At 54.2% G+C, this 11,274-nt stretch overlaps 2 protein-coding genes across 5 annotated transcripts in view; one reads left to right on the top strand and one right to left on the bottom strand.

Annotated features, from left to right (window-relative positions):
* Window positions 1-686: 686 nt before the first annotated feature.
* On the top strand, window positions 687-1,586 carry PSMB11 (proteasome subunit beta 11). The gene has a single exon (XM_019663060.1). It carries the CDS (start codon window positions 687-689, stop codon window positions 1,584-1,586), a length of 900 nt encoding a protein of 299 aa, XP_019518605.1.
* A 3,986-nt stretch (window positions 1,587-5,572) lies between these two features.
* Window positions 5,573-11,274, bottom strand: part of CDH24 (cadherin 24) — an 11,725-nt gene continuing 6,023 nt past the window's right edge. For all 4 annotated transcript variants that reach the window (XM_019663002.1, XM_019663000.1, XM_019663001.1 and 1 more), the window contains 5 exons: window positions 8,039-8,160; window positions 7,846-7,957; window positions 7,371-7,619; window positions 5,855-6,855; window positions 5,573-5,767 (listed from right to left, as the gene is read on the bottom strand). In XM_019663002.1, coding sequence (XP_019518547.1) covers window positions 6,362-6,855; window positions 7,371-7,619; window positions 7,846-7,957; window positions 8,039-8,160 — 977 coding nt within the window. In that variant the 3' untranslated portion in view covers window positions 5,573-5,767; window positions 5,855-6,361. The remainder of the gene's footprint in view (window positions 5,768-5,854; window positions 6,856-7,370; window positions 7,620-7,845; window positions 7,958-8,038; window positions 8,161-11,274) is intronic.

The raw sequence follows: 11,274 nt of genomic DNA, 5'->3' as shown, positions 1-11,274 counted from the left end.
TTGATCCCTTTACTCTCATCTCCCACTCCCCTTCCCCTTCCCCCTCTCTCTCCCCTAGTCCTCCCCCTCCCTCTCGCATCTCTTCTTCTCTTTTGTTCTTGTCTCAGCCCATTTCTCTTTCCCTATTTGACCATGAGGTGAAAGTTTGAAGTGAGTGAGTGTCATAGTTCCTTGACCCCATACCTCTGAGGAGAGAACCCAAAACTCAGAACTCCTGCCTGGGTGGGGCCACCGCACCTATTCTGACTGCTTTAGAGCCCTGACTAATCTTTATTCCTTCTCCTGGGCTGGGAGCTCTTTCAGGGCAGGGATAGGAAAAACAAGAGGAACCCAGCTGTGCTCCTTGCCCCTCCTTTCCTTTACCTTTACCCCAACCCCCACCACACTCCAGGTGCTTGGAGGATGACAGACAGGAGACTCCTTGGGTGACGCTCAGCTGTGTCAGGGACAGATGTCTTCCCAGGCCTAGTCCTGTCTCCCCTTAGTGGTCTCTGAGGAGGAGGGGCTGCTCCAACAGCCAGTCTCCAAGCCTGATTTGGAGTTAGGGAGAAGTGAAGCCACAGATCACATGCCTTCCTTGCCAGTTCTGGCTGCAGCCCAGCTTTTCCTTAGCGTCCCTCTGCTCCCGCCTGACCCAGCTCGCAAATCCCTGCCTTGCTCCTTCCAACCTTCACTCAGTCCTAGGGATGGCTCTGCAGGATGTGTGCAAGTGGCAAGCCTCTGACACCCTGGGACTATCACCTCACCTGCCTCAGGCTGGTGGCTGGGCTGTGCCCCAGGGCTGTGACCCTCAAACCTTCTTGCAGACCCATGGCCCCAGGCTGGCTCATGGCACCACCACCCTGGCCTTCCGCTTCCGTCATGGAGTCATTGCTGCGGCCGACACACGTTCCTCCTGTGGCAAGTACGTTGCATGTCCAGCCTCACGCAAAGTCATCCCTGTTCACCAGCACCTCCTGGGCACCACTTCTGGCACTTCTGCTGACTGTGCCACATGGTATCGGGTGCTACAGCGGGAGCTGCGGCTGCGGGCACTGAGGGAGGGTCAGCTGCCCAGTGTGGCCAGTGCCGCCAAACTCTTGTCAGCCATGATGTCCCGCTACCGGGGGCTGGATCTGTGTGTGGCCACTGCCCTGTGTGGCTGGGATCGCTCCGGCCCTGCTCTCTTCTATGTCTACAGCGATGGCACCCGCTTGCAGGGAGACATCTTCTCGGTGGGCTCTGGGTCTCCCTATGCATATGGTGTGCTAGACCGTGGCTATCGCTACGACATGACCACCCAGGAAGCCTACGCTTTGGCTCGCTGCGCTGTGGCCCACGCCACCCACCGTGACGCCTACTCCGGAGGTTCTATAGACCTTTTTCACGTGCGAGAGAGTGGGTGGGAGTATGTGTCACGCAATGATGCCTGGGTGCTTTACTCCGAGCTGCAGAAGCCCCCAGAGCTGGAGAAACAAGACAAGGAGGAGGCCAGCCAGGCCCATCCTGAGCCTGCCACCCCCCACAGGGCTGTCGAACGTGGAGAACTCTCTGTGGAGCTGGTACCAGGAGACTCCAGGCTCTCCACAGAGACTGAGACTCTGTGAGAAGCTGCAGGACTTGGGTGTGGGAGACAGCCCAGGGAGTGTGTGGAGGATGGGGTGTGAACAGCCTCGCAGCCTCTGGCTCCAGCCCTTATGGGTGGCTGGCTTCATTTGTTCCAAGTCTCCATCTCTTTCTGCCTCCCAGAGCTATCGATGGTTCTGTCCAGCATGTTCCTATTGATGCCCAATAGATTGGTCCAGCCTCCTTCTTGGCGCCAAGTCCTTCTTTCAGCATATACTTACTGTGTGTGTGCTGCGTGACAGATGCTGTGCTAGGTGCTAAACCCTCTTTTCTTGCCATCCTCTCTTCTGCTTTTTTTCTCCCTATCCTTGGTCTCTCTTCTTCCTTCCATTTTAGTCCTAATCTCAGCTTCAGAGTCTTTGTCATTGTCTTAGCTTGGTGAAGTGGGGTGACCAGGAGGGGAGTTAGGTGGGGGTAGTAGCCCAGAGGGCCCAGGCTGGGAGAGGAAGTGCAGAGGGACACCTGGTGGGTGGTGATAGGCTTCTTACATCTGCTCCCCTCCTCTGCCACCCCGTCGTCCCCCCATTTGACTCTACTGACTATAATGATTACTGCTTTACTGAATGTGGTTGTCATGATAACTCTTTGAGGTAAAAATGATCCTCACTTGTAAAGTGGAAACGTTGTCTGAGGTCACAGAGTAAGTGGCAGAGGTGAGGCCTGGACCCAGACCTTCCACTCCAGAGCTATGCTCCTTTAGCACCGCTTCTGCTCCCTGAACATTTCCCTGTCTTTCCTCTCTGCCATGAGGACACAGCCCTGCAGGCATCTGGGGAAGGAGGTGGGAGAGAGTAGCGGGGCCAAGCCCAGCCTGGTGGCCAGGAATGACTGAACCCAGAGGATCTGAGCGCCTGGAAAGGTGGGGCCAGGGAGGCTGCTCCCACGAGCCTCATCTGCCCTAGCTGCCAGGGCCTGGAGCCATTGCCATAGCCCACCCACATGCAGTTCTTTCAGGCCTGTTGCTGCTGCCAGACCGCACCCCCACCCCCCTTCCCTTTGCCTTCTTTCTAGCCTCTCCTTCCTGTAGCTCCCTCTGGGGAATGCAGGAAAGAGGGAGATGGCTGTGCCAGTGTGAACTGTCAGGTTAGCATGTCTACTACTCCTGGCCTTTCCGGCTCCCTCCTCCTCCCCTGTAAACACTGATGTGGGGATGTAGGCTGACAGCTCTGGGAGGGACATTTCCCTGCCCCACCCCCTCCCCAGGCCAAGTCGGGGAGAAAGCACAGTCCAACAGGAGATGGGGCCTGAAGGAAGGTTGCTGAACCTTCTTTCTCTCATCCCACTTCTACAGCTTCCAGTCCCAAGGAAAGAGCCACCTTTCCTCCCCCCTGGCACTCCTCCCAGCCTCCAGCCCAGCCTTGAGCCCCAACCCTGCACCTCAGACTAAGGGTTCTTCCTCCAGGAAGGAGCTGGCCAGACAGAGGAGACCTCCAGGCTCTGGCCTTCTGGGGATGACTGGGGAGGAAGGCGGAAAGGTCAGGGAGTCACAAGAAGGACAGCAGCGGCACCGAAGGGAGGAAATTGTGGTGGGGAAAAGGGGCCGCAGAAAGGTGCCCAGTACAGAATTAGCGTTCTAGCCAGGGTCCAGAATCTGGCCAGTGGCCTCCACAGCAACCCTTCTTCACCCTTTGCCAACCCCTCAGCCTCGGGAGAAGGGGTGGGACTCTGGGAATGATAACTGGAGGTCAGGGCCCCTTGGCCAGCATAGTCCCGGAGAAGCACAGGAGGAAGGGCAGCTTTTGCCCAAGGTTCAGGGGTTTGATGGACTCAGGCATAAGAGGGTGCATCTCCATGTGCAGAGATGTGTGTGGGTCTTGCATCCCTGTGAGAGTGAGTGATCCAGGATAGGTGTGTGCAGAGTGTGGCAGGTGATGCATGTGTGGTTCCTGTGTGCAGAGACAGGAGACAGGTTGGAAAAGAAGGAGCAACACCTGGATAAGGAGAGTGGTCCCTTATCAGGGAGAATGCCAGGTCTGTCACTTGGGAAAATGCTCCAGAATAAAGAGGAGGTGGGTCAGGGCTCACCCCACCAGTTCTGTACTTCTGCATCCTCCCACCCCTATCCTGAGGCCATGGGAGTGAGAAATGCAGGGAGGGAGTGGCCATCTGTAGCCGGGGGTTGCCACCTGAGCCCAGCTTGCTGTGAACTGCCTGCAGTTCAGCACCCTGGGATGCTCTGTGCCTCTCCCCGCACTTTCCATAAACTGGGAGGGAGGATGGAACCCAGCCAGAAAAGGTAGGACAGGAGGGGAACCCTTCTTGCATCTCCTCCCATTGCTTCTCCCCTTTTCTTTTCCTTCCATGGTTCTTCCCCTCTTCATTCCCTTTGACAGGTTCTGTCCTTCCAGATGATGAGGTATTTGAGACCAGAGATAAGCCCAAGGGTCTTGCTGACAAGCCTGATTCCCTATGCTGTGTTTTTTCCTTCTAAATTTAATGAGTTGAGGAGGGTGCTAGGGAGGGCTGGGAGAGCAGGCAAAGGAGCACATCCCGTGTCTACCTAGGAGTGGCCCACCACGGTTAGTCCCTTCTTTTCTCCACTTATTCCTGAAGGTTTGAAGACATCAGGGTGATACCAAAGGGGTAGGGATCTTGCCCTTCCTGCTCTGAATTGGAAAACCTTGTTCCTCTGATGCCCTGGCTGGGGGGTGCTGCCTCCTGTCTCCTGAGGCCTTCGGGGGACAGACAGCCTGCTGCCTGTCCAGTTCAGGGTCCAGTTCCAGACTTCAGCAGAGGAAATGACTACTCCAGCCCTGGAGCGAGCATCCTTATTCTCCCACTACCTGGTTGCCCTAACCAAGCAGCTGTGGAAGGTGTGAGAGAAGGCATCTTCTCATTGAAGCAGCTTTCCCTGATTTACCAGCACCCCACACTTGAAGGGGAGGGACACAAGGCAACCCACCTACTAATGTCTACAGGAGACCTGCCTGGAGTTAGGAGGCCTGGATCCTCATGCTGATTCCTGGATAGGATCCCTTCTCTGCTCAGGGAGTGGACATTGAGAGAAGCTGGCTGCTCCTGTTCAGCTCCTACCCGTTGGCTTTGATTCTGCTTCTTTGGTCCTCTCCCTCCTCCTTTGTGCCCCATTAAGGATAAGACAATGGACTAGGGTATAATTAAAGGTGGGGGCACCGGGCCCAGATTCAGTGTAACTGTGCCATCTCACCCTGGCCCACCCTTTCCCCAGTGGGCACCACAGGCCCCAGGAGAGACTGTTTTGCCCCTCGCCCACATTTTTCCTAGTCTGGAGTCCCTCTTCCTTTCTTCTTAGTCTTTCATCTCTCCTTCTCTCGTCTCTGTAGCCCTCACCCTCTACTCCTTCCCACCCTCTCCTCTGACCAGTTCCCACATCTTCATTTCCTTGGACAGTTTGAGAGCAACAGGGAACCTAGGGAGCTGGTGGTGGGAGTGGAGCACAAGTCATTATCTCCTTACTCCCTGAACGGAACCAACCCAAACCCTCCTCTATCTAGAGGGACTTGAAGTGGACCGCCCTCCTGAGGAGGAAGAATGACAAGGAGGGGATAGGCTTAGGGCCCTCTTCCCACCCTTTGGCACAGTGACGCTGCTCCATACAGAAACCTGAGTGTAGCCGAGTGGCTCAGTTGGTTAAGAGCTCGCTCAAGAGCTTGAGCTCTGAGCAACAGCGGTTCGAGTCCAGCCCGAGCTGAGCAGCCGCTGAGCTGCCAACAGGTGGCGGGATGGCTCAGCTAAAAAAAAAAAAANGAGCTCTGAGCAACAGCGGTTCGAGTCCAGCCCGAGCTGAGCAGCCGCTGAGCTGCCAACAGGTGGCGGGATGGCTCAGCTAAAAAAAAAAAAAAAGGAAAGAAACCTGAGTGTAGGAACAGCACAGGGCTCCAGCTTTACAAAATAAAGTGTTTGTTTATTATGAAATTAGAGATGGATGCCTCTCCCCTTCCTCCCTCTTTCCCCTTCCCCAGCTGCCTCTCCCCCTTTCCTCCCCCTCCCTTCCCCCTTGGGCCTGGGAAGAACACAAGACAATGCCCAGAGCTGGGATGCCACCAGTAGGGCAGAGCTCCAGGGAGGCGGCCACGCGGGGGGGCTGGAGCTCGTGCCTGGGAGAGCTGGCTCCCTCTCTCTGCTGGAGGCCAGTAGAGCCAGGATGAGGCCATGAGTGATGGATGGAACCATGCGGGCAGGTCTGTAAAGACAGGAGAGCCCCGTTACAGGTGGTGAGTGGGGGAGGGCTCCGGACCACCAGTGCCCCACACGGTTTAGGGGCACTGACCTGGGGCAGAACATCTGCTGCAGGAGGGTGGGCAGCAATGGCTGGAAGTTTCTCTTGCTTTGGGGATGGACAACAGAAAAAACCAAAAAGCCAGTCACAGGGACCCAGAGAGAATGGGGGCAGATGTGGGCAGACAGACACAGAGCACGTGTGCGGGGGCTACGGAGACAGAGAGAGCATGGGTGAGAGATTTAGAATCCGAGAGACAAAAACAGAGCCACGGAGAAAGCGGAATCACAGTGACAGAACAGAGAGATTCAGAGTCGGAGCCACACAACCCAGACCCAGACAGGGAGAGTGTTATAGACAGAGACACGGATCCCTGGACTGTCAGACAACTCAGGAGGAGGGAGGTAAGAAGGAGGTTGCCCTGAAGGGGCTGGGAGGAGGGACACAGGGAAGGGAGGAGCCTGGGCCCCCTCGCTGCTGCCGCCTGCCTGGACCCCAGGGGCTCACTCAGAGGGCCTGTGTAGGCTACCCCACCTCTGCGGGCAGGGCGGCTGGCTCTCAGGGGGTCGGGGGCTCCTTGGCTCCGTACAGCTCGGCCAGGGTTCGGAAGAGCGGCCCCCAGTCGTCCAGCGGCTCCGTGGGGCCAGGGGCGCCGCCGGCCTCAGAGCCCAGGGAGCTGAGGGAGCCGCAGGAGGAACCGCGGCCCTCGTAGCCGTACACCTGCACCGAGTCGTAGGGCGGCACGCTGGGGTCGTCGTCCGCCTCGCGGAGCCGCAGCGCCAGGAGCTGAGCCACGTCAGCGGGGCCGGGTGGTCGGGGCTGGCGCGGCGCCCGGGCCCTGGGCAGCACATCGCGGCGCGCAGGTGGGCCAGGGGCCTGCGGGGCCGCCCCGTCGGGGTTCTGCAGGGCGCTGATGTCGAAGGCCTCCGTGTCCTCTTCGCCGCCACCCTCGTCATCGTAGGTGATGATGTTCTCGCGGACGTCCTCTTCCTCCAGCACCATCAGTGCTTCCTGCTTCTGACGCCGCAGGGCCACGAAGAGCACCACCAGGGCTGGGGGAGAGGCCACACAGGCAGTTGAGCAGACGGATTGGGTGACAGAAGAGGTAGTGTGGCCTAGGGGTGGCAAGCCCTAGGTTTGACATCTGGCAAACTTGTGAACCCTGACTTCTCCCCTTGCTCACTGTGTGACCATGGGAAGTTGCCTAACTTCTTGGAACCTCTTTGACCCTTAGATTGCTTGTGTGGAAAACAGGTAAACTATTTACTTCTTAGGGTTGTTGAAAGGATGAAATGAAATACCATAAGTGATGTGCCCAGTGCCACATGTAGCCCAGAGTCGAGGCTCAATAAACAGTTTATATGGCTTGTTACTGTCATGACAGATGGGCAAGTCTGGGATACGAGGCCAGAGCTTTTCTCTTGGATGCATCAGGCAGTGGGATGATCCAGGCACCAGGGTTCCTGCTAGCCCTCGGGTGGATTTCCCTACGTTCAGGGTCCTGATTCCTCTCCACACCCCCGAAGGCCTGGACTCCACATCTATGTCCTATTGTAGCCTGACTCACCAAGCAGGGTGCCCACACAGGTGACGATGGCAAGCAAGGCCCCGGTGCTGAGCCCAGTGGGTGAGAGCTGAGCCTCAGGCCAGCAGGATGCCACAGAGCCATCAGGCCGGCAGCGGCACATGCTGACAGTCACTGTGGCAGTGCTGCTGAGTGCTGGCTGCCCCCAGTCCCACAGTTCTATGGGAACCAGGTAGGGGGCCTGACGTGGCGGAGCAGGGCGAGAGGGCAGCAACAGGCTGGCAGAGCCATCTGTGGGAGAGGGAAGGTGTTAGGGCACCTGGGTCAGTCTAGCTCATGGAGACAGCTTCCCATGAGGAAGGTTTACAAGGAGCAAATATGTGCAAATCCACATCTACTTTCTGTTAGGTGGAGGGCCCGGATAGGTGGGCAGGGGTCAGGCAGGCTGGGCTGGGGGTGGTAGAGGAGGAGAGGAAGAAGGAGGCAGGCATGGGCATGGTTGTAGGAGGCCACTCACCTCGGTTGTCTCGGACAGTGAAGTTGGCATCAGGGCCCAGAGGACCTTGAAGGGATACACGGCTACTGTTGCCGACTTCATCTCTGTCCAGGGCCCGGATGACCTGAATCAGCTGTGAGGAAGAACACAGGCCTTTTATGGAGAGGGCAGCTGGAAGTCTTGAGGTCCCAACTCCTCTGTTTCAGCAGCTCACCTGGCCAGGGGCTGCAGAATCACACACAAAGGTGTCATAGGGCTCAGCCAGCTGGGGAGCGTTGTCATTCTCATCCAAGGTCTGGATGACCACTTGCACGCGAGAGGCCTGTGCGGAGCTGTCTGAAGCCAGAATATGAACACATACACCCCACACACGCGCACATAACACAGTTTACACACAATACACATGGTGTATGGGCATGGATGCCACATGTAGCACATAGCATGCACATGTGACACATGAAATATGCATGCAATTTGCAAGTAGCAAACAATGTGAAATGAATGGAACAACACCAAGTGCATACAACATTCATGTAGTGTCCAAGATATGTGCAAAACACAATATACATTTAACAGGAATGTAGCACCCATGATATACACATACCATAGCCCATGTGCAGGGCACAAACACCATAAATGAAAGGTAGACAGAAGGTGCATATAGGTTGCATGCAGACAGCCATGAAATACACAAACACATTCATACCATATATTCAAAGGATACTCAGCATTGAAAACAAATGCAACATATATGAAATGGATGTTTGATATACAGAGTGAATGCATCACCCCCCCCACCCCCACGCCAAGGTTCAGAGAATGCATTTTCATGCACAGCATCAGTGGGAGGACACACACACACACACACACACACACACATACACACACCATCAGAGGTCTGGAAGGCTGTGGTGCAGCAATGAGTATCACTGAGTTGACCTTGGGAAGGGAGGAGCTGCATGATATACAGGGTGCAGAGCCAGGCTGGCCTGGGCACCACAGGCAGACGCGGGGCCCTCTGCTCCCATCCCTTCATCAGGTGGCTCCCCACCATTACCCTGCCTTGCTCCTCACTGCCACTGCCACCCAAAAGAGAACGGAAAATGTATATCTCTGCCCACCCTGGTGCTCACCTCTCCTAGGCTGAGCCTCTGGTTCCTTTAGTCTCTCCCCTTAGCAGGGGAGAGCTGGCTGGCCCTGAAGTCACAGCCTGGTGAGGAAGCTGAGTGCACTGCCTGGCTAAAGGGACTGGGATACCTCAGAGACAGGATGGGGCTGGGGTCCGTTCTTTCACTGCAGTAAGGGCCCATGGCCTGCTAGTTGATATTAGGGTTCCAGGGGGAGCAAGATTTGGCAGAAGGGTGAGAAGACAGTGAAGAGCAACACACACACATACACACACACACACACACACACACACACACACACACACGGCTACAAATACACAGGCAAGCCACAACACACATTATATATACACACACATATACACAGGGACACTCATGAACAGACAAACATGTACTGTCATGTGACACACAGCTACATGGACATAAACACAAACCTATATATGTATAATTCAACACATATGAGAGCAGTATGGTGGAGGAGATAACAGCTCAGATCCTGCAGCCTGACTGAGTCTGTCGGCTCTACCACTTCATCTCTATGTGACCTTGGGAAGTTAACTTCTCTTTGCCTGGGTCTCCTCATTGTAAAATGGGGGAATAATCATACCTCCTTCATAAACTTGTGATGATGATTAAACGATTGAATCCATGTTTGGTACTTAGACCAGTGCCTGATACACAATAAGTAATAAATTATTATCTGTCCATGAACACTCACATACACAAAACAATAGATACAACCAACGACTTATCCCTATCACTATACACTTCCAATTACACATACAAGGTCTAACAATTAAGTTCGCGAACTCATCCTAGAAAAAGTGCTACATACCTCATTGCTGAATATCACTACGGTCACCTTCGAAGTACTCTCCTTGGGAAGCTATGCACCAATACCAGCACCTAGTCCACCCTTCAAGGCAATTTTGGAACTGTTTTTCTGGAATGGCCATCAGAGCTATTGCTGTTTTACCCTTGATGTCCTGAATGTCATCAAAATGTCTCCCTTTCAATATTTCCTTTATCTTCAGGTAAAGAAAAAAGTCACTGTGGGGCTGGCCAAGTGGCTCAGTTGGTAAGAGCGCGAGCTCTGAACAAGAGAGCTGCCGGTTCAATTCCCATATGCGCCTGTAAGCTGTGCCCTCTACAGCTAAGATGCTGAACAACAGCTCGACCTAGAGCTGGGCTGCAGTGGGGTGGCAGTGAGCTGCTGTGAAGCTACCATGAGTGGCCGGTGACCGACTGCCTCACCTGGAAAGAGCGCAATGATCACAATACCAACATGGGCCAGTCAGTGAAGCGATGTCCTCCACAACTAGACTGAGGAACAAAAGGACAACAACTTGGCTGTTCCCTTTCCCTGATTCTCCAACGCTGTTCCCTTCCCCAAATTCCCCAATAAAAATCTTAAAAAAAAAAAAAAAGTCATTGGGGGCCAAATCAGGTGAGTAGGGAGGGTGTTCCAATATGGTTATTTGTTTACTGGCTAAAAACTCCCTTGCAGACAGTGCTGTGTGACCTGGTACATTGTCATGATGCAAGAGCCATGAATTGTTGGCGAAAAGTTCAGGTCATCTCACTTTTTCATGCATCCTTTTCAGCACTTCCAAATAGTAAACTTGGTTAACTGTTTGTTCAGTTGGTACAAATTCATAATGAATAATCTCTCTGATATAAAAAAATGTTTGCAACATCATTGCAACAAATTCGCGAACTTAATTGTCTGATCTTATATGCACAAATAATGTAAATGTAATTCTACACATTCTACTATATACACATATATATCCAGTTACAGACATATACTCACAAATATGTATGTATGTATATGTATTTTTCACACACTTGGAATTATACATACATGTAAGTGCACACCCACATATACAGAGGGTGCCAAAAACATGTATACACATTTTAAGAAAGGAAAAAACTGTATTAAAATTGTAATACTCAAGGGCCAGCCGAGTGGCGCGCTGGTTAAGAGTTGGCTTGGGACGCCAGCTCTGAGAAGCAGGGACCTGGTTCAAATCCCACATGAAGGGCCAGTGACGCTGCTCCCTCTACAGCTAAGATGGTGAACAACAGCTCGACCTGGAGCTGGGCTGCCATGAGTCGCTGGCAGTGGCATATGCTGCAGTGGGGCGACAGTGGGCTGCCGTAAGCTACTGTGAGTGGCCAGCAGCCATCGTGAGTGGCTGTGAGCGGCCGTCCAATGGCTGGCGAGCGACTGCCTCACCCGGGAAGAGCTCAATGATAATACCAACATGGGCCAGTGAAGCGACGTTCTCCACAACTAGACTGAAGAACAAAAGGACAGCAACTT

The sequence above is a fragment of the Hipposideros armiger genome, unplaced genomic scaffold (assembly GCF_001890085.2).
Source record: "Hipposideros armiger isolate ML-2016 unplaced genomic scaffold, ASM189008v1 scaffold_385, whole genome shotgun sequence".
Taxonomy (NCBI): domain Eukaryota; kingdom Metazoa; phylum Chordata; class Mammalia; order Chiroptera; family Hipposideridae; genus Hipposideros; species Hipposideros armiger.
This window is presented reverse-complemented; position numbering and strand designations above follow the sequence as displayed.

Bases quoted from the DNA above. Each gene is read 5' to 3' on its own strand.
- PSMB11 (XM_019663060.1), top strand. From the start codon at position 687: ATGGCTCTGCAGGATGTGTGCAAGTGGCAAGCCTCTGACACCCTGGGA.